General features: G+C 35.1%; 1 protein-coding gene across 7 annotated transcripts in view; it reads right to left on the bottom strand.

Annotated features, from left to right (window-relative positions):
- CADPS2 (calcium dependent secretion activator 2) overlaps window positions 1-22,907 on the bottom strand; it is a 536,766-nt gene that overhangs the window by 260,676 nt on the left and 253,183 nt on the right. For all 7 annotated transcript variants that reach the window (XM_081147044.1, XM_081147045.1, XM_081147046.1 and 4 more), the window contains exon 7: window positions 7,886-7,997. In XM_081147044.1, the coding sequence (XP_081003170.1) occupies window positions 7,886-7,997 (112 nt within the window). The remainder of the gene's footprint in view (window positions 1-7,885; window positions 7,998-22,907) is intronic.

Raw genomic sequence — 22,907 nt, 5'->3', positions numbered from 1 at the left:
TTAAGATATGTTGAATAGAGGTACAGATATTCAAAACGAAAATGAGCGAAATACATAAAATGAAAGCCTTAATTTCAAGAATATTACTACTCTCAAAATGTCTAAGATGTGAGCAAACTTTTAGCCTTTTGCTATCTTGAAATATTGTTTAATCAAATTATAAAAAAGAATATGTTCTGGCTCCTCTGCACTGTAAAAATATATATATATATTCTCTGATTTGCATGCTTCTCCATTCTCCGCCCTCAGGGAAGCAGAAGAATCAGCATCCTTCTGTGTGTACTGAGGTGGTACCAAGGCCATGAACTCAGAGTGTATGAACTGACAATAGGTTATTTTTCTAACAGCTGTCAGAAAGAATGTCTTCATAGCAACACTTTTAAAACTAAAAAATCATTTGGGAAGAAACATCAAAAATTCATTTTGTACTCAAGAAAACCATTTGGCAAGTTACATACTTAACGAGGAGTACAAAATTCATTCGGAAAGACTCAATGGAAACCGCCTTGTCCACAAATGGATGTCCTGTGGGATCATTATTTAGATTTTTATATGGCTATGTTAGGTAAGCCTTGATTTTTAAGTTTTCTGAGGAAAAATTATCTTGATTATGATAAACCTTAGAGTTTTGGGTGCTTGACTGGTCAACTACTTGCCTGCTAGGACATACCCATCACATAAAAAATTCCCTGTTTTGCCTCTAGGTATTCCCTTAGCACCTGGTGGAGGGTTGGCGACCAATTCAGATGAAAAATCTCCACATGCCACCTCCATTTCCATAAATAAGTATTGGCACCTGCCATCTACAAACAAAATCTGTATGTCAAGCACTTGCCAAAAAACACAATCTTCCACTGCTGATGCCTATCTAACTTTGAGCGATCATTTCACAAAACTATATGCTATGTTAGATTGTTTCTTTTCCTTATTACTAGTTCTAAACGCTCGCTATACTTTAGTATCAGTGTACAGCAGTTCTCAATCTTAAATGTGCATTAGTATCTCCTGAGAAGTGCTTAAAATACTCCTTCCTGGATTCACCCTGAACCAAGTAAAAAAGTGTGAGCCCAGAACTTGAGTCTTTTCAAATACACCCGATGTAGTTATTTTGTGCACAGAGAGTTGAGAATCACTTACAGAAATAAAAAGACACTGGCAGCCAGAGAGTACCCTAATAAGATTCAAATCATTGTATGAAATGATGTAAAGTATATTAAATGGCTATGCATAAAATGACTTTAGCTTAAATAATATTTGGTTCCTGCTTTAAGTCATGAAATTAAATTGGCCTACACTCACACCATGATTTCTAACACTGTAGAATTTCCTCATTTTATCAGGTGTTGAGTATAATTTTACTTTTAGGATACAAACTTTGGGGTCAGGTAAGCCAAGTTTAAATCCTGACTCTTGCACTTACTGAGTGGTCTTAACCTCTCCAATTCTCAATTTCCTTAACTAAACATGGAATGTTACTACTGATCTTAAAGATTAGAATTAAATGGAATTCTGTTTGAATGGTAAGCAGTAATAATAACCAGTAAACCAATACAATGATAGAGAATTGGAACTAGCAATGACAATAGAAAGTTTTTATTTCACCTTGTTCAATTTACAGACAAGGGGTCGAGATCCAGAGAATCAATGCCTCCAGATGACACTTAATAAAAACTCAGTGGAGTGAAACTTACTCAGTAGGGCAAAACTGATTAAATAAGCCTTTTAGAGAATTGCTCAGGTGAAAACTATTATCTGATATATTTGTTGACGAAAATCCCCAAAATGACTAAACCTGCAATTTCTTTAGTAATTTCCACTATTTAGAATATTAATAAGCTTTATCTTTCCTTGCATCGAATTACTTTTGAACACAATAATCAGACATACACCCTTACTGGAATTTATTCTAAGGACAAAAACCAAACCAAAACAAAAACTGCAAAGAAATACTGACTTTTACTTTGTAAGCTTGTTGTTGGCTCTGGTACTGGTATGGTATTTCTGAAAGGATTTTGTATGTATTCTAAGACAGAAAAGGAGTAAATATATTGATGCTGTAGGGAACCAGTAAACTCATGATTTTTTGTATATATATATATTTTTTTTTTCTTAAGCAGAACTGATGATACATAGAATGTTGGTTTCTAAATTCCATTACTACTAAAAGGAACCAGTGCTGATTACAGGCTTAGAACAGGGACAGTACAAGCTGAGTCTGTTAACTCAAGTTCCAGAAAACAAAGACTAATGGAATCATGTTTAATTACCATCACCACTATCAAAAAAAATCTGCCCTTATATGACTCCAGATATGATACAAGTAAAATGAAAAGCAAAAAACATCACAAAGGTAGTGTTTTTCCCAAATATGTTAACCTGAATCCAATCATGACAAAATATAAGAAGACAAACCCCAGAATAAAAAACATTCTACAAAATTAGTTTAAACTCTTCAAAAATTTCATTATCATGAAAAAAAAAAAAAAAAAGATAGAGGTGGGCATTATAAAATGAAGGAGACTAAAGAGTCATAACATCAAATGACCCTGTACTGTACTCTCGATGAGAGGGAATCTAGCTTTTAGACATGTTAGGATAATTAGAGAACTCTGAATGTTGACTATCACATATTAAATCAGTATTAAATTTCCTAGGTGTGATAATAGAATTGAAGTGTAAGAAAATGTTTGTTTCTTAGAAAATATGTTAAAGAGTTTTGAAAAAATATTTAAATAATATTTTAATAACATTTAATTTTTAAAGCCTTATTAATTATAAATCATTTTAAAACCAAGCTTTGCATTTTGAAATACTTTAAGTTTACAGAAAAGTTGCAAAGATGGTATTGAAAGTTCCAAGTTCTGGTATACCTCTGACAATTCCCCCCCCATAATTAACAGCATACACCATGGTACATTTGTTAAAATGATTAAACTTACATTGGTATGTTACAATTAACTAAACCCAGACTCTATTTGGATTCCACCAGTTTTCCACTAATGTCCTCCCTCTGTTACAAGAACCAATCCAGGACACACTGCATTTACTTGTCATGTCTCCTCACTCAGTCTTCTCTGATCTATGTGACAGTTTCTTAGTCTTATTTTTCATGACCTTGAGAGTCTTGAAAAACACTGGCCAATTATATGTACAACATCCCACAGTCTGGTTTTGTCTTATTTTTTTCATAATTAAACTGGGTTTATGTTGGGCTTTGGGGAAAGAATATTACAGATGTGAAGTGAGTCCTTCTCATAACATCATATTAGGGGTACATGGTAACTACATGGCATCACTGGTAATGTTAATCTTCATCAACTGGTTAAGGTAGTGCTTGCAGGTTACCTTTTCTTCTTTGGTCACTTAAGTAGCTTCTTTTCTCATCACCCCTTTCAGTGTTGGCATGTCATACCTTTGTAATACAATTAAGTTCATTTGCTACAGTCTGTATTCTATGATGCGATGCTCTCGACACCCCTGGTTCATTGGTTGGTGGTGGTTGTTGGTGGTGTGTGCATTTTCATACATTAAGTAATTCTTTGTGATGTACAGTTCTATGGGTGTCAGTAAATATGTATAGTCATGCATCAAACACCCAGAACCATACAGAAAGTTCCTTCACCTGTGCACCCCTCTGTAACCAACACTTACCCCTTGATCAATCCTTAGCAAACATTCATCTATTTTCTGTTCCTACAGTTTTGCTCTTTCTACGACAAATCATACAATATACAGTTTTTTGAGTCTGACTTCCTTCACTTGTATTTAAGTTTCATCTATATTGTTCAGTGAATTAATAGCTTTATTGCTGAACAGGATTCCACTGTATGGATATGCCATAGCTTGTTTACCGATTCCTCTGTTGAAGGTCATCTTATTGCTTCTAGTTTTTAGCAATTATGAATAAAGCTGCTATAAACATTGACATATAGGACAAACATTAAATACCTAGGAGGTCAACTGCTGAGTCATATGGTACATCTTTGTTTAACTTTATAAGAGACTGGCAAGTTGTATTCTAAATGGCTGTACAATTTTGCATTTCTATCAGTAAAGAATAAGTTTCTATTGTTTTACATCCTGGTCAGCATTTGTTATCATCGGTTTTCTTGTATTTTAACCATTTTAGTAAGTGTACAGTAGTATGTTCTTGTGGTATAAATATATTAAGGGCTCTATTACTCATCTTTCAAATACAAATGCTACATAAAAGTTTAATTTTAAAAGTTCACATCAAAAACGTAGATCCGCAGATATACATTCATAAAATTTTAGACTGTAGATTTCAGATCATATCAGGTATTGTCCTTTAAATTAAAATAAAAGTTGTTATTCTTTCTAAGTATGATAGTAGATAAATAGGAGGCATTACTAATAGCCCTAGCATTCAGAGATGATTACCGATTACTTCTGTGTGTGTGCACACATGTGTTCAGATTATAACACACTCCTAGACCTAAAATTTAAAGCAGGAACAAGTCTGATATGTTTGAAGAACAGATATCAAACCAAGTGTGAAGGAAAGATGATAGTAAGCAAGGTGGCCAAAATAGGAGATGAATTTATAGAGCGAGATATCAGTTCATGTAGAGCAGGGTTCTTAACTGTGAGTGAGTGTCTAAGTTACCAGAAGGCCTTGTTAAAACAGAATGCAGCAATCAACCCTCAGAGTTTATGACCCAGCACATATAGAGTGGGGCCCGATAATGGGCATTTCAAACAATTTTCCAGCCTGCTGATGCTGCTGATCAGGGTCTCACCTTGAGAACCCCTCTTGGGCATGCTACACTCTGACAAGGAGTCTGATTTTTATTTCAAATAAATGAGAAAACACTGGATGATTTTAAGAACAGACTGATGTGATTTGTTTTGAATTTTAAATGGATAATAGTGACTGAGGTGTGAAAACTAGATCAGAGAGGACAAGATGATAAGTAGGAAGGTAGTAGGCAGCCTAATACTGTAGTATAGGTGAGAAAGCAGGGTCTCTTGAATTAGGATAAAGGAGATGTTAGGATATGGGTGTATTTAGGATAAATTTAGGAAAAGGCTGACAGAACTTACAAATAGATTGGGTATTAGGATGAAGGAAGGAGAAGCAAAGGGAATGTCAAGGTCATTGACTTAACTGTCTCTACGGAAGACTTCATGGGGTGCTAATCATAAGTTCTATTTCAAAAATATTTAGTTTGAGATATCTGTTAATATACAATGAGATACCAAGTGTTCAGGTCGGATATATAAATATGAAGCTCCAAGGAATAAAAACAAAAAACTGGAAGTCACCCAGCCAGCGTGGCTCAGGGGTTGAGCACTGACCTATGATCCAGGCTATCTTGATTCTCCTCCAGGTCAGTGCACATGGCCCGGGTTGTGGGCCCAGTCACCAGTAGGGTACATGCAGGAGGATGCCGATCAATGATTCTCCCTCATCATTGATGTTTCTCTCTCTCTCCCTGTCCCTTCCTCTCTCTGAAATCAAAAACATATTTAAAAAAAACAAACTGGAAGTCATTAACACACATGTGATATTTATGGAACCTACTAAGGTTATTAGTTTAGATCAATGGTTCTCAAGCAAGGGTGGTTTTTGCACTCCATCCCGGGTTCATTTGGCATTTAGAGACTTTTTTGATTGTCATAAGGGTGGAAGGGAACTACTGGCATCCACTGAGTGGGATGCTGCTAAATACCATAGAATGCACAGGAGAGCACCCAACAACGAAGAATTATCCTTCTCAAAATATCAATTGTGCTGAGGTTGAGAAACTTTTTAATTATTATTTTATTTTAGTTAATCCTCACCTGAGGATATTTTTTCCATTGATTTTTAAGAGAGAGTTGAAGTGAGGGAGGCGGGGAAGGAGGGAGAAACATTGATGTGAGAGAGACACATCAATTGGTTGCCTCCCGCATGTGTCCTGACAGGCTAGTGATGGAACCTGCAACCTAGGTACATGCCCTTAACTATGAATCGAACCCACAACCTTTCAGTGCAGGGACTGATGCTCTAACCACTGAGCAACACCGGCAAAGGCAAGAGAAACTCTTTTATAGACAGAAAAGTTGTTATTCTTGCATGAAGGGAGCCAGAGAGCATAAGGCCTTTCTTAGAATACAAACTGATTGGAAAATATGCCACTTATGTACACGATTTAAAAATTGCTTAAATATATATTTAGCCAGCTGAAAAATAACTTAAAAGTATCTCAAAATTTATAGCATTAGACTTAAAATACTTGCTATTAGACAGTGAAAAAATAGTTACAAAAGGAAACAAGGTAAAATTAATATAATAGTTCAAATGAAAAACCTGATTCATAAATGCATCAGCCCATGTGTAATCTCCAGGGCTCTCCTGTTATGCTACCTGTACGCTTTTGTTGAATGAATAAATGTAGAAATATACAAGCATGAGTGAACAAACGGCATGGCTTGGCTCTTTTAGGTATTAACAAATATATGCAACACGGAAACAAAAGCGGAAATCTGGAACGTGAGTGTGGGTGTAGATTCATAAAATCCAGAGCAATGGAGAAAACTTCATGGTGCAAAGGTCTTAGAGAGGAGGAGGATTTGAAATGAATAAAAATCCCAACTTTTGGGGGAAAATTCCAGAATACACAATGATCCTAACATCACACAGGCTGTCCATCATCAACAGAAATTTCAAGTGAGATTTGTGAAGGCTTTATCCACGGAAAACATCTGTGAATGTGGTGCTCAGGACTGGGTAAGACAGGTCCACATTACAGACGATAACTAACTTCATGGCCTACTCACTGGGACACAGTTACTTCATGAATAAGATTCAGGTAATTTTCACACAGAAGGTGTTAAGAACACAAATCTGCCCTAATTTTAATGCTCTTACTGTGAGAAGAACATTAGTAAAGTGAAGATATGCTGGAATTAGAGGATTAATATGTTCTAGGTACGAGGAAGTGACTATAAGGCAAAAAATCCCACAATTCAATGTTAAAAGATGGATGAGAAAGACCTTACAGGGAAAATAGGAGAGATAAGAGAGATAAATACATTTAAGAGAGGTTTGTAACTAGGCTAATCATGATAAACAGAAAGAGCAGATGACTCCAAATATAAAGTTGATGCTTTTAACCCAAGGACAGAAATGTTTTCATGAGAATTACCTTTTACCAAGAAGTACAAGTTGAAGAGTACATGTACATGAAGAGTACATGTGTGAAAAGAATGACTGAGTCAGTGACTATGATATATATATATTTTAATTTACCTTTATTGTTGAAAGTATTACAGATGTCCCCATTGACCCCCTCCACCTCACCCCCGCCCCCATCCCAGGCCTTCACCACACTATTGTCTGTATCAATGGGTTATGCATGTATGCATATAAATTTGATTAATCTCTCCCCACCCACCCCCACCTTCCTTCTAAGATTCATCAGTCTGATCTATGCTTCTATGTCACTGAATCTATTTTGTTCATCAGTTTATTTTGTTCTTTAAATTCCACATATAAGTGAGATTATGTAATACTTGTCTTTCTCTGCCTGGCTTATATCACTTAGCATAATATTCTCCAGGTCTCTCCATACTGTCCCAAAGGGTAAGAGATCCTTCTTCTTTATAGCTGCATAGTATTCCATGGTGTAAATGTCCCACAGCTTTTTTATCCACTCATCTACTGATGGGCACTTGGGCTGTTTCCAGATCTTAGCTATTGTAAATTGTGACTATGATCTTATATGTACCCCTGACGCACCCAAAGCCTATCACAACACTATGTTATTGACAATTATTCTTAATAAATTAGATCTGTAAGCTAAGCTTCTGGGGAATTACCCTGAATCAAAAGAAGTTAAAATTGTATGACCTCAGACACACACAACTGACTGCAACTCACCCTTCCCAGTTCTTTATCCTCGAGGGCCAGGACTCCAGTGCTTTCTGTGAAGAGTTTTACTTTGACCACAGGCCTCGGATGGGTAGTGGTGAAATCTCCTTGAGTTCCCCATCTGCAAAGAAGTAACAAAAATTTTCTTTGAAATGCATTATTTTTTTTCCAGACAAATGTGTCTCCTTAGAAGACATATTTAGCAACAGGAATCTTTTGTGGCTCAATGAGAGTTTTATCTTTGCTTTGTTTCTGACAGATGGCTCAATCAAGAAGGAAAATAACAATAAGCTTTACAGCTTGTAATAATTATTCAGCTGTTCTGAAGATTAGTGCGTCACAATACAAAACTAGTGCGAGATAAGAATTTAGGTTAAGGCAAAACGTTACAGATTTGTATTTACTCAAATACAAATTTGACACCACTTTTGTGGATGGCTAGGGAAACTGCTAAGGATTTATTCACCTAAGAGGTAGTCTCCCAGAAGAAGTATTTTTGCATACTGAGGATTTTACTCCATCTCGTCTTGAAAACTCCTTACTAGATATTTTATTTATATTTTAAAAAGTTAACTATCTCAAGCCTATTACTTTACATGATTTTTGAAAGTTCTGGTCAAGGGGAAAGAAATACGCATTATAAAAATCAGTATTTTTCTGTTAATTTCCCAGTACAGTCTCCTAAGAAAAGGATAAGTCTGTTAACATCTGGCTTTTCAAGTCATCATCATACAATAGCATGTTTTCTTGGCTTATCTTTTAATTAATAGTATCTCATCTTTACCACACACCAATTTATTCTAGTATATTTACAAACTTAACTGGCACACAGCTGATATTTAAAAAATTTTATCAGTAACTCTCAGAGATCACAGGCATGAGATTTGGTACAGCATGAAGAAAATGCCATTGGGAAAAATATACATAAAAGAAAGAGAAAGTGAGATTTAACAAAATATATATATATTTTAATATCTTTATTGATTTCAGAGAGAGGAAAGGAGAAGGAGAGAGAGAGAGAGAGAGAAAGAGAGAGAGACATCAATGATGAAAGAGTCATTGATCGGCTGCCTCCTGCATGCCCCTGCTGGGAATCAAGCTTGCAACCCGGGCATGTGCCCTGACCGGGAATCGAACCCCGATCGACTGGATCCTAGGTTGACGCTCAACTGCTGAGCCACACCCGGCCAGGCACAAAGTAAAAATTTCTGTTAAAAATAAATCTCCAAATAAAAGTATCAATTTCTTATATTGTTTATATGGTTTAAAAAATAATTTAGCATTTTTATGGGACTATCTACATTTACTTTAAAATCCTTATTCAGAAAGCTTGAGGAACACAGAAAACTGAGGAAAAGCAAGGGTAATAAAAATTAAACAAATAAGTGTGATGACTTCCTGTCCAACACAGTTAGATCACAATATGTGTACAGTAAACCCGCGGCCATTTCAATGACTGAAGAAACTAGCTTCCAGATACAGTTTGACCTTTTTAAATTAGAGTCATATGCCAGAGGAAAGAGAGAGATTCAATTAGGATGGGAAAGCAGCTTAATTTCCATTTTACACTTCTAGAAGGAGTTAGCAAATAATCTTTTGCCGTTTCATAGAATTAAGATGGTCTGAGATAAAGTAGAGCTAAAATAGGAGTAAAAATAAGAATAGATACAAAACCAAAATAAGGGAGTAGAGAAAAATTCTCAATTTAGTGTGTAGAATCTTAAGCCTCGAATGCAGTGAGGCAATCTGGATGAGAGCTCTGAGTCTATTCCCATGACCTATCCTTCTTCATTTGGTATCATGTAAAATTTGGAAAACTAACCCACGGAGACATTTTCTTATAATTGCATTATATATATAATATTTATAATATATATAAAATATTCCAAAATATGTATGTGTATAACTTTTCCATTAGTACTTGAGGGGAAAAAAAATATTCTCCATTGTAAGCAGAATGTTGTATATAAGTCAAGCCACAATCAAGCTTTTTAACTGTGCTGTTTAAATCTCTATTTTATCTTTAAGGATTTTTATGGTATCCTTTATACAGTAAGGTAGAAGTATTACAATCTCCCACCAAGAGAGAAATTTTGTATATTTCTTTGTGTATTTTTCAACTTTTGTTGTCTATTTGATAATGTAAAAATGTTCAAGAGCAACCATGTTCTTTGAATATGAACTGTTTGTCTTTTCCAATCCCAGGGCCATGGTTATTTTTCAATGGAAAGAACTAACACTACGTTAGGAAGGGTGAAATTAGAGACATATGCCAGAGGTACAGACCAGCTTACAGGAGTCACACAAATAACCTAATCAGCACATTGCAAATATACAGTAATTTATTAGAAAATGAAGAGCTAAAATTTACAGGAAGTCATTAGTAATTTAGAACTTGGAAGGAGTCCAGGATGTCCATTACTAAAACCAATATGCCAATGAGGACAGGAAATAGGTGCATATCACAGGACCCAGTAGGTACCCTACAAGGATACGTCTACCTACAAGGTATGAAACCTGAGTGAAGAGCAAGAGAGACTAATGGCCAGCTCCGGTGAAGAAGGCTTCAACAATGTGCTCTCAGATGGGGAGAAGATAGGGTACAAGGATACTGGCAGATCCTAGCTATAACAGACTAAGCTTTTACTGACATTTGCCAAAAATGTGCAGTTTTAAAGAGGTACATAAATATAAATATGGTGGCACTTAATAGTCCCTATAAACATTCCAGGCTACAAACATAAACTAACATCACTTTGACAGTTTCTCCTGTGAAAAATAAAAGTTAAAAAGACATAAGTATAGTTAGAAAATGCTTATGAATTTCTATAATGAATGAATTAAAAACCTAAGTCCTTCTCCCTCCAGCCCCCAAAAAGGCAAGGGAAAGAGGGAAGACGATAACATGCCTATCTTCAATATTCCCCAAGATCTTTCCTTGTTTTCTACTTAACTGACATGTTTAAACACTTTCAGGAATTAATACCAGCAATTATCTTCCTACTCTTTTCTCTGTATTATGTGATAAAAGAATACATTACCCTTGCTGTCAATTTTCTTTGACTCAAAATACATTGCCTTTTTCTATTTCTATTTATGTATTATTGATGAAGATTCAGACTTCCTCTGTAAATCTTCAGGTGAATAAAATATCTACAAAGTACCTTTACGAGAACAGCAGGACTTCCTGGCTATGAAAACACTGGGTAGTTCAAATACCAACTGAAATAACTAACGTTAATTATGTGTTTGCTATTAAATATACTGGAAATTTATCTCAGGAGCCAAAATATATGTTCATGTCTACTGATCCAGTAAGGCTATTTCTAGGATTTTATCCTAACAAAGTAATCATGAGTATTGAAAAGACAGTAAACAGGAACATTTTCACTGTAGTATTATGTATAACAGCAAAAACAAGCAACTAATATTATGGGAATGGTTATGTAAATTATGTGGCATACAATGGAATATTTTGCTGCTTCTTATAATGCTGGTTGTAAAGGTGATGTAAAATCATACGTGATGTAAGAATCAAAGAACTTATATGCATAAATGCATAACTAATGGACACACACAATAGTATGGGGAAGTCCTGGAGTAGGGCAGATGTGGGGTGGAGGGGATCAATGGGGTGGGAAGGGGACATCTGTAATACTTTCAACAATAAAGATAAATTTAAAAAAGAGGGCACAAAGCTGAATGTGAACCTTTTATTCTTTCAAAAAAAGCTATTACCTCATCACTATTCTAGTGTCAGCAACCACAGTCTCTATCCTCTTGAAATGCACATTCTAATGCAAAATTATAGATAATAATTTTATTATTATATCCAGGAGCATATCTCCCTCCCACCCTGGCCTTGCATTCTTTATTCTTCCTGTTAGCAGTTTATTTTCTCTCATCATTGCTCCTTCCCCCACATCACACATCATAAATAAAGCCTGATCAATAGGCTTTGTTTCCCTTACTCTTAACAGTTGGATACCTCCCACGGTCTCTCAGAGTATCTACAGAACTAGATTTAAATTGCAACCTGAAAGGATTTGCAAAAATTACTAGCATATTTGTTTTAAAGTATGTTGAAAATCATGCACAGTAAAAAAAAATTATTTCAAAACCATTCAAATCCCTTAACTCAAAATTCTTCTTGTGAACATATATAATGCATTAATGACTGCAGAAGCCAAAAACAGAAAAAAAGCAGGCTCAACCTACATGCCCTGTCTGTGACCAGCACTGGAAAATTAAATAAGGTGTATCAAACTTCAAAAATTATTTCACCCATCTCTATATCCTTTTATCCATCCAACTGTTTGACTGGCATTGGGAAAGGGTGGGCATTCAAAAAAATCAAGATGACAGATCCTGTACTAAATGCACTCAGACTATTAGGGAAGACAGACATGTAAGTTCATAAATATACATAATAAATCACATCATACAGAATTAAATAGGGTTCTAAATAGCATTTCTTAATTACTTCTGAGATGGAGCACTTTTTCTTTCCTAGTCATCTGCATCTCACTTATGACATCTTTTTATTACTGTTGTCGATTTATCTATTAGCAGACTTTCTTTTAATCAATGATCTTACAAAACTCCATATAAGATAAAGACATTTACTGTTTCTGATACATATGGTAAATACTGTCATACCTGGCTATTTTCTATGTAACTCTTACTTATGGCTTTTTAAAATGGATAGTTTAAAAATATTAGGTAGCACAGTTCTATCAATTTGATTTATAGTGTCTGATTCTGACATCCTAAAGTCTCTCCTTAACCAATAATTATATGAATACATGTATTAACCTGTATTTCTAACACATTTCCAGTTTAAATCTTTGCATTGTTTGAAATTTAATAGTGATATTAAATGGCAGTTTCATTTAATTCTTCATCTATACCAATCTCATTTGGCTTAGAAGTCAAATGTATAATATCTCATAAACTTGGGTGTGTTTTTGAATTTTCAGTCCTAAAGATTTATCTCCTGAGCTGTGCTATACTATTTGAATTATTGTAGCATTATTAGATATGATAATGCCAGTTAGAACAAAAAGGAAATAGATATTTTGAACTTACTATATTTCTATTCAAGAAAAACAGAGATCTCTCCATTTATTAAAATCTGTTCTAACATTCCTTAGCTAGGTCTTAAACTTTTTTCTTCTTCTAGGTTAGGTCCTATATTTCTAATCTAGTGATTGTTTTTCCAAATGCTTTATTCACCATATTACCATAATTCTATTACAAAGATGGAATTATTAAAATAATCAAATAACAACGACATATAATTCCAAGTACATCACTAATTTTGTAATAGAAAACATGAAATAAGGGGATCTAACTACAGGGGTAAAAATGAAAGTCTTTAAAGAATTACATAAAATTATTAAGATTTTTGATGCTCTAATTATTTTAACAAACAATCCAACTATAAATTATTTTCATAATTTAGGCATTTTAAGGACTAACATGATGTAACATTTATCAAAATATTTGCCTCAATAAAAACTTTGGTTTATAACTTAAATATCTAAGCACCAGATATTTGGTAGCACTGATTTAGATATTCTCTTGGGAAAGTAAAAAATCTTTCCAAGTTTTTTGCAATTGATTTCAAATAGGTCCAAGGTCTCTTTCTGCTGTCATATAAGGGATTTGCCCAAGAAAATGAATTGGATTCACCCAATTCAAGTTAAACAGTCGGGACTGTAAGTTATTTTCAATTACTCATGTTTGCTGACAAAGCAGATGGGCATTCTTCACAAGCTCTTTAAGAGGGGCCAAGAGGGAATAAAGATTCTTGACAATGGGATGCACTGAGTTGATAAGAAAGGCTGGATGGCCCACGTCCTCAGGAGTGTCAGACAGTATCATCTGCAGCTGTGTGCCTACTTGAGAACTGGATCCCAGGGGAATGTGACTGGTTAGCTGAGGGCACATAGCTGTGGCCCTGCTCGTGCAGCTACCTTGATGCTGGTGAGCTTTAATATGTTTTAGTTCCCTGAATCTGTTCGTCTACTATCAGTCATTGTTCTGCTCATGATGGCCATTAATACTCTAAAACCATTCTGAAACAAATGTGCATGTAAAACAGGTACATTAATAGGACTTGTAAAATATACCAAGACTTCACTATTATGCAAATACAGGACTATTGCTTTTTAATTGAATAATTTAAAATTGGGAATTAAGTTTAAAAAGAACTATTAAGAGCCTGATTATTAATTATATAAGTGAAAATTAAAAGTAAAACACTGAAAACACTTTAAAAACAATGTTAAACACTGTAAAATATAGCATTTTTTAAATATAGCATTTCTGATTGATATGAGCAATTAAGACAGTCATTCATGTAAAGCTTTTTCTAAGTAGAAGACACTTTTGGAAGAGCAGCTTTTGATATTTGAAAATTTTTATTTCTAAGTCATTTCCTGGGGCCCAAGTATACTTAGAGTTTTATCAAAAACTGACGGACTTAAGACAAAGATTAAGGGAATGTTGAAGAAAACTACAATTTTCATGGGAATGTAGACAGCTAGAGATACATCATTTACTATGGTCAAAACTACAAGAGGTGAAGGGGGACCTATTGGAAAAATTCAAATGTCTGATTCCAATATGATGCTGAAAATTCAGGTCTAGACTTTTGCTAAAAGGCTGCGAATGAAAATACAGATTTGAGAATTATTAACATAGAGACACTAGTAGAAGCAACAAGAATGAATGAGCTTGTGAAGGGTGACCACTAAAACTCCATGATGGTAGGGATTTGTATCTTACAAGTCCAGACCTATATGTGTATATATATTCTTGTGTGTGTGTACCCAAATGCGTATTTATTTTAAATAAATGGGTTATTCAAATTGCTCTATAACATATTCTTATATCACACTACGTATTGTTTCTCTTATGTATCAGTAAATGGATTTAGATAATTCTTTTTAAGACCTTATGCCTGTACCATGATTTAGTCTACACTTTTCTACTGATGGACCTGTAGGTTGTTTTCAATTTTAACGAGGACAAGAAATGCTGCAAAAGATATTCTTTTGTTCAATAGTTTTAACATAAATATTGAGAAAAACAAAAGACCAAGACCAGAATTCTAAGACAGCCTAAGATTTGATTAAACTGTTCTGAAATGTAAAAGGTTATCCTACGTAATTAAAAAAGTTGATTCATAAGAAATTTTCTTATATAAAAATGACCACAAATAGCCCTGTTATAATCAAAAGTTCAAATTTTAAAATTCATTACAATACAAAACCCAAGGTTTGTTAGAATTTCAAGATTTTACTGTAAACAAGCATCCTTCCACTTCAATTTTAATAATCTGTAGAACAGTTTTAAACTTCCTTAAAAAATATATTGAGTATATTATTAAATAAATTTTCTATATATGTAATTAAATTAGTTTAATTTGGGTGACCAGTAGTGTTTATAAAAATTGTCTTACTTATTGCCATAATTATTGATATACTTTAAAAGAATCTGAAATTTCAATTTGTGATATATAAATTGAATCACACAGAGGTTAATAATATACCCTAGTTAATATAGGTATAGTAAGGAATGAAGTTATGGCATGATTTTCTAGGCCACGAGGATAACATTTATCCAACAAATTACACTGTTATTTAAGACATCGAAGTACATATTCTACTTTATCCTTTCAACAAAACCAAAGGAATTACTCTACATAGCTATAGAGGGTGGGGCAAAAGTAGGTTTGCATATGTTTATATGGAAAATAATACAATAATTAATAAATAATACCAGAATAAATTGTTTCACGTACTCACAAATATAAACCTACCTTTGTCCCACCCTATATATCAAAGATAACAACCTTAATAAAATTAATGACACAAATATCACGACTTTGTTCTAAGCAGTTTCATATAAAGATGTATGCGGGGAAAAAGTCAACGTGGTCTTTTTTTTTTTTTTTTAACAAAAAGGAAAGAAAGAAATTAAAACCAGTATCTGAGACTTTTCCTACAGTAGAGTATAGTGGTAATAAGACAGGGCTAAAAAGTACAGACCCCAGAGACAGTTTCAAGGCTCAAATACGAATTCCAACATGCAAAGGAACCCAGGGCAAGCAACTTTATTATAACTTAATATTTTCCTCATGAGACTGTTGAGGCACAAGTGAAAACAGTTCATGTTAAAACCATTATAGCAGAGCAAAGAATGCTAACTATTCATATTATTATCCATAGAAGTGTTACTATAACTTTACTCTTTAAGCAAAGACAATACCTCCCTGAAAAAAATGAGTTATGAACATTAAAGTTTGAATCAGTTTCATAAAATGGTGACATTGAAATCCAGACAATATTAGAAACTACAAAGAGAGACATCAACTAATAGCAAAACATGACAAAGGAGGAAAAAGAGAGTGGAAGACAAAGAGAAAAGGAGGGAGGGACAGAGTGGAGACAAGGAGAAGAGGGAGAGACTGAGAAAGAGGGGAGAGGGGAGAAAGGAGGAAGGATTAATAAAAGATCAACCCAGAATAGGTAAAGACAGTTCTAAACTGAGCATTACTCTGAATCTGAAATGTATTTTTGCATGTTATCTTTAACGTTCCTTTAAAAAATAATTTAAAGCCTAAAATGCTAACATGATACATTTTTAATAGAAAAACTAGAAAATATCCTTTAAAGTAACTAAGTGTTATCACCCTAAATTTTTCGGAATATCTTTCAAAAACACCACATTAAACTTTTTATTACAAAGGAAAGACAATACAAATTCATCTGTTTCTTCAAACATGACAAAGAAAGAAGAAATCCTGGTATGATATCTTGCACTCTAAGGCAGAAAAATATTTGAAGGTGGGTAATGATCGCTGCATAATAAGAGAAAAATCCTACGGGCTACACCTTCATCCCTTATCATCTCTTGAGTGTTTCCCTCTCCCTTGGAAGAGACATCTTCCATTTTGTTGCTCTAAGCCTCAAGTATAATAGGATAAAACTATCCTCTAAAGTCTATATTTCATCTGTGAAGTATTCATGCCATTAAACAACTATATCCAGAGTAGAGAAATCATATTACACTTGTACTATTTTCTCCTGGCAAAGGCTAGCAAGCATGTTAGCACAAAATCAGGTTTTGGAAAAGAAAGAAGATTCAATATCTTCCAAGCCTTTTCCTTTCTTTCCCTTACAGCAACATAGTTCAAAGACATTAGTTCGAGCATCTAATTTTAGAGAATCATTTGTCACATCTTGCATTACAATTCTACTTGAACAAGACAGGACAAAAAATGTATAACTTTTTGGAACACGAAAATCAAGATTTTTAAGAACCTAAATATAGAAGGACAGAATAAGTAATTGCTATATAAGATAAATTAATGTAACTAAAATGCATAAAGTTTGTATAACACACACAAATTCCTAGAAAGAGGTTTAAATAATAAAATGCGATGGTATATAAATGAGCACAACTATATTGCATAAACCAACGATTAAGTCATCCATAGAAATGTATCAATATATGTTCATACTGTTCTCAGACCCTCAACTTTGAAGGTTATGTGAGAACATCAGCCTGCTTTGTTCCCCTCTTAAGACCTGAAGTAAAAGGTGGATGTAGTGTATAAACTGGGGGGGAGGGGACACACTTTCAAATATAATAGAATTAATAAATTATTCTTTAAAGATGAGAAGTACTTCAGAAATTTAAAAGATGGGCTTTCAAACTATTAGGTTATAATTATCAGTAATCAGTACAGCATATTGTTATTAGTAAGTTGGAGTGTCCATCAGGTTCTAGCACATAGTTGCTTTACCTGATCCTCCAACAGTTCATCTCTAATTTGACAGAATTTAAAGACAGGTTGATGTTCTTTGGGGCCAGACATATGAATGTGAAAATGTTTTGCTTTACATTTTCTTAATTTGAAGGTGCTGGAATTGCCAAAGTACTACAGTGTCAGGGCATCCCACTCTTAATGGCTTACATTTAAAAGCAAATGTTCCTCAGCTGTTTCCTGCTGCTCCAAAGGTCCAGTCTCAGAGCAGTAACCTGGGGGATTGTTGAATAGCAGGATGACTAGCAGGCTGAGTCACCCACATGGGTTTATTTCATTTCTCCTAGGAATGGTCCCCCTGGGGTCTCCCTGCATATAAAATGACACTTTCTTTTCTTTCCTAAATGTCAGTTTCTTGGGATGAAATAAAAGACTTCCCAATTGCACAGAAGTAGTTTGGGACAATAGAAGTTTGTGAATTACACAAATATCCAAGATTCCAGAAAGGGTTGAATTGCATGAGATGCTTCCTGAGGGGGCTGAGAAGACAGCAAAGCACCTCACTTTCAACTGGGCACGAAGCATGGAGCAGAGACAAGCAGATGCTCAAGTATAAAAAACATGGTGGGATCCGAAACCAGCCCCAGGAGCAGCTAGTGGCGACACTGTCATGAGCAGCCCCAGAAGAAAACTGTCAAGCAGGGAGGTCTGGTAACTTTACAGGCTAAACAGTCACTGCTGGCACTCACTGGTGCTGGATCCCAGGAGACCCAGCCCCTTGTTACTCAGGAAAAGACATTCCCACTTGTGAATTTCTGATGGCCGGCAACTACACAAATGCGGGACACCTCAGAACACAAATGCAACACAGAAATGCTTTTAAAAATTAAGGATACTTAAATTCATATGTTGGAAAAAAAAATTGTGATGCTCATGAGATAATGGGGGCCCTGGCAAGGTTTTAAAGGAGCGGAAGTTGCAGCTGTGATCTATGATCCTGGGACATTCACCTAGCTGGTGCTTGAAGGAACAATTAAATAATGACACTTTCTATAATTGTCCAACCTCACTTGTGCAACCTCTAGAGTGCTATTTAATAAGCTCCTAGAATGAGCCCATCATGAGGATGAATGTTGAAAATACAGAGATGAAGGAAAACTGCCTGTGGCCTCAGGAGACTTGGGCTCATGTGGAAAGGACAAGCATGAAACGTAAACACATACGGCACTGAGAAAAGCTCCACAGTGGCCTTCACCTGAAGATCCAAGTCTACGGCATGACATTTCTACGTTTATCATTTGTCTTCGCGATTACAGCCACATCCCTCACTGCAGCCACCGTTGTGCTCCTGACGAAACAGGCACACAGACAGATCCAAGAGAGCAGGCTGTGTGTAGAAAGAACATGGACTATGGCCTTTGGGATCTAAGAGGACAGCTGGGTTTGAACACTGTTCTTCGCTCAGTAACTGAATTAACTTAGGTATGTTGGGTAAACGTTTTGAGGATCCGTTTTCTTATCTAGACAATGGTAATGTTAATAAGTCTTACCTAAGTAGTAGCAATAAATGAAATCAATAAGGAAGCATCTACCATCATGTCTGGGAAACTAGAAGGCATACAAAATGAATGGCTCTCACCTAGCTCCCCATTTTCATGATTACAGAACAGAAATGACCTATTCAGAGTGCTTTCTCATGGAAAGGAGCCCTGTGAGTGATCTCACATCGTCTTTTCTGTGGAAAGCAGCACCAAATATATCCAATATGACAGATGACAGGTTTTACCCATATTACTAGTTGGTAATGCAGCTTTTCTTTATAGTTCTTTGACTTTTGGGAAGTCCGTCAGTCCTGAATTAGCTCAGAAACCATGGCTAAAGCACATTTTGGCTTTATGCCCTGTTTAAACCATGAACGTAAGGGAAAGTCATTTTCCTATAGTCATACCCAATCCTGGGGTAGGAAGCACTTTGGGGAATGTTGCATTAAACTCTAAGATACAAAATAAGGCATTTGAAATTCCTGCTATCTTTATTACGTATTTATAGGTTCTGTTTGGAAAGAATTCTGAAACAAAAAAGCCATTCCTTATAGAACTTTGTAGTGGTGCCAAGCTGGTGCTTATCTTGGTTAGTCTAAGAACTTTGTAGTGTAGGCGGAGTATTAGTTGCCAATATGTTGGTGGAAAGTCCAGTCTAGAGATGAATTTAGCTCTCTTAAGATTCAACACTCTACCTGGCAGCACCCAACACCCCCAGCCCTGATCATTTTTTTGGTACGTGTGTGCAAAGGGAGACACTCAGTGTTTCTCTTTTGTTCCCTCACCCCCTTCTTCATCCACTCTGTCTTTGAGTTACGATGGTTATCAATAAAGTTATATTTGTAAAAGATGGAGCTGATAATAAAATGTAAAGAATGGCTACATAGTTGAGCTTACTAGAATGATCAAAGCCACGAAAAGGGCCAAATCAAATGGTCGGGATGCGGTGATATAAGCAGAGCACATGGCATTGGAAGGACCAGGCAGATAATGCAGACTCAGTGTAATCCAAAAGTCAGCTAAGGATGGGAGAATCAGAAAATGATAAACCAGGAAAAAGTACAGGAGAAGGGGGCTAAGGTAACCTGAGAAGGAGGCTTAGAAAATCTGTAGCACTCTCTGACGCAGCTACAGAGCTGGAGCAAACCAGTGATGACCGAGAAGACACTACTGTCTTACACATGAGCTGTCTTTACAAAGGCTGCCTTCCCACCAAACTCCAGAGCATCAGAGCAGTTTAAGAAAGTCTATATTTACAAATAGAAGCAAAAACTCTGTGGTTCCTACCACAGAAAAAGAGAAAGGGTAAAACAAAATGGAAGAGAAGGGAACAAAATGATAGAATGAAGATAAATATCCTCAATGTGGTTCTCAAGGAATCTATACCCGCCCAGGTTCCTGCCCTAGGGCCCCACACTTGCTTGTTCCTCCATTAGTAATATTGATTCCTCATTTCACATCATTCCCTGCCACGTCTGGTTAACTACTACTTGTCTTTCTGTTGAGAACGCAAGGGTTATGTTTCCAGAAAGTCCTCCCTAACCATCTCCACCTGCTCCACTGGACAATCCTCCAAATAAGTTAGATTGTTGTGTCGCATATTTGCATAGGATGATATATCATTCAGTTTGAAATTATGTTTACCTGAGTGTTTAGTTGTTAATGGCTGTCTCCCCCCTTTAGACTATAAGTGCCATTTGCCATAGTCATGTCTGATTTTAGTCATCATTTTAACCCCAGCACCTGTATGGCACTTAGCACAGAGCAGAGCTCAATAATGATTTGTTGAATAACTGAATGTACTATATACTTTGTTCTAATCAGTCTAGTCCTCAAAGGACTACGAAGAGAGCCACAGTAGTTGCATGAACAAGTTTTCTTGACAGTATATTTTTCTGTGCTAAATGTAGAAAAGGAACTGATCAGGAACTGGGGTCAGACCAGGAACTGTGCTTCTTAAATTACTGCCACGTTGGACAACTGCACAAGTTGCATGTACAACAGCTCTAGGTCAGATTGCCATTGATATACACAAAATATGCAAAATACATCATGTTCACCAACAAATAGTTTTATGGATAATGCAACCAACTCAAGTGGGGGTGGCGATGTTGTTAAATAAGAGTAATCAGCTGAGTCTTAAAGACACTTCTGCATTTTAAAATATGACATTACATTTAACTAAAATAATATCAGTATTTTTTGCATAAATTATAGTAGTTCAGAAAGATTCTAAAACAAGTGAAGATCTACATGTCAGAACTGTCACAGCTGATCAACCATATGCATGTATTCTAAGTGTATTTACCTGAGATCTCTCTTCATTTCTTACCCAATCTGTGTGTCTTAGCCAACTGTGGAGAAGTGGAATTTTCTTTAGGCAAAATTTGTTAATGAGTAACAGGTGTGTTTTAATAATGTACTCAATAAACATTTTTAAAATTAAATTTTAGGGGTCACTGGTTAACATTACATATTTAAGGTGTACAACTTTATAATTCTTCATGCATGCTTACCACCCAAAGTCTAGTCTCCTTCTGTTCCCATGTCTTTGATCCCCTTCACCCTCTTCATCCCCCCTCCAGTCCCCTTCCCCTCGGATAAGCATCATTCTGTTGTCTGTATCTATGGGTTTAAACAAACACTTTTTAGCAGCTTAAATTTATTTTTTTTAAGCTTTTTGTTTGAAGAAAACTATTCTTTTGTACTTTTCCACTTGTCTTTTGGGTACGCTTTTCTTACCCTATCATCATCGCTCCTGTGCCCTGCTTAAATAGATAATCAGTGTAGAGTATTTTGTAAGAATTAAGTGCTACATTACTATAAAATAGTAACCACAATTTTCTCTATGAGGTGAATCTCTGCAATCTTTTATTCACTAAAGTCTTCCCCAAAATAAAAATGAAATACTGAGGCAAAGACTATTTGTACATATTATAAAACTAAATACTAACTTAAGATTGGAAGAGTTTAGCACCAATTTCTCTCACACAGATTATGTTAACCAATCAAATAAATGTCTGATATGTTTATAACTTCAGAAGAGTCACAACGTTTAACTTTGGATTTGAATACCAATTTAACCAGGTAAATTACAGTTGTCATGTTTTTCCATGTTAGCATACAGAACTGGTGGCAAAGACATACTTGGAATCTTCCTAATATTTTTAAAAAGGGAATAATATGGTTTTAGAAGACAAAATATTATCTGAGTCCTTTGACCACCAAAATCATGTGTGTTTACAAATGGGACAAAATCTAGTTGGTTGGTTAGATATTTAATTATTTTGGAACTCCTACTTCCATTTTCTTAATTACCTACATGTATATATTTTTAGCTGTTGCTTTTGTTAATCCTTATTTACATATGAAAATTTTAGAAGTAGGCAATGTGTGTGGAAAATTATTAAGTGAAAAAAACCACAGTTCTGTATTTGGTTTAAAATAAATTCTACCTTTGCTACAAAAATGTCTTTGAAAGGTATCCTCATACTTAAAATTTAGATTATAATAACTTTAAGGAACATTAAAATTCAAGCTTAAATTTAAGGGGCTTTTTCTCATAGAAACTTCATGTGATTTATAGAGGAGATTTTATATAACATTTTTGTCACTGCACGAATGTTCTGAATGTGTAAGATGGGGTATCAGCACTATACTATTTGCATTTTATGAATATTTGGGCCACAGAGAGTGATTTGTACAATGTTAC

The sequence above is a fragment of the Miniopterus schreibersii genome (assembly GCF_964146895.1).
Source record: "Miniopterus schreibersii genome assembly, chromosome: 9".
In the NCBI taxonomy this organism is placed as follows: Eukaryota; Metazoa; Chordata; class Mammalia; order Chiroptera; family Miniopteridae; genus Miniopterus; species Miniopterus schreibersii.
The sequence above is the reverse complement of the archived record's forward strand: the minus strand, read 5'-3'. Positions and strand labels throughout refer to the sequence as shown.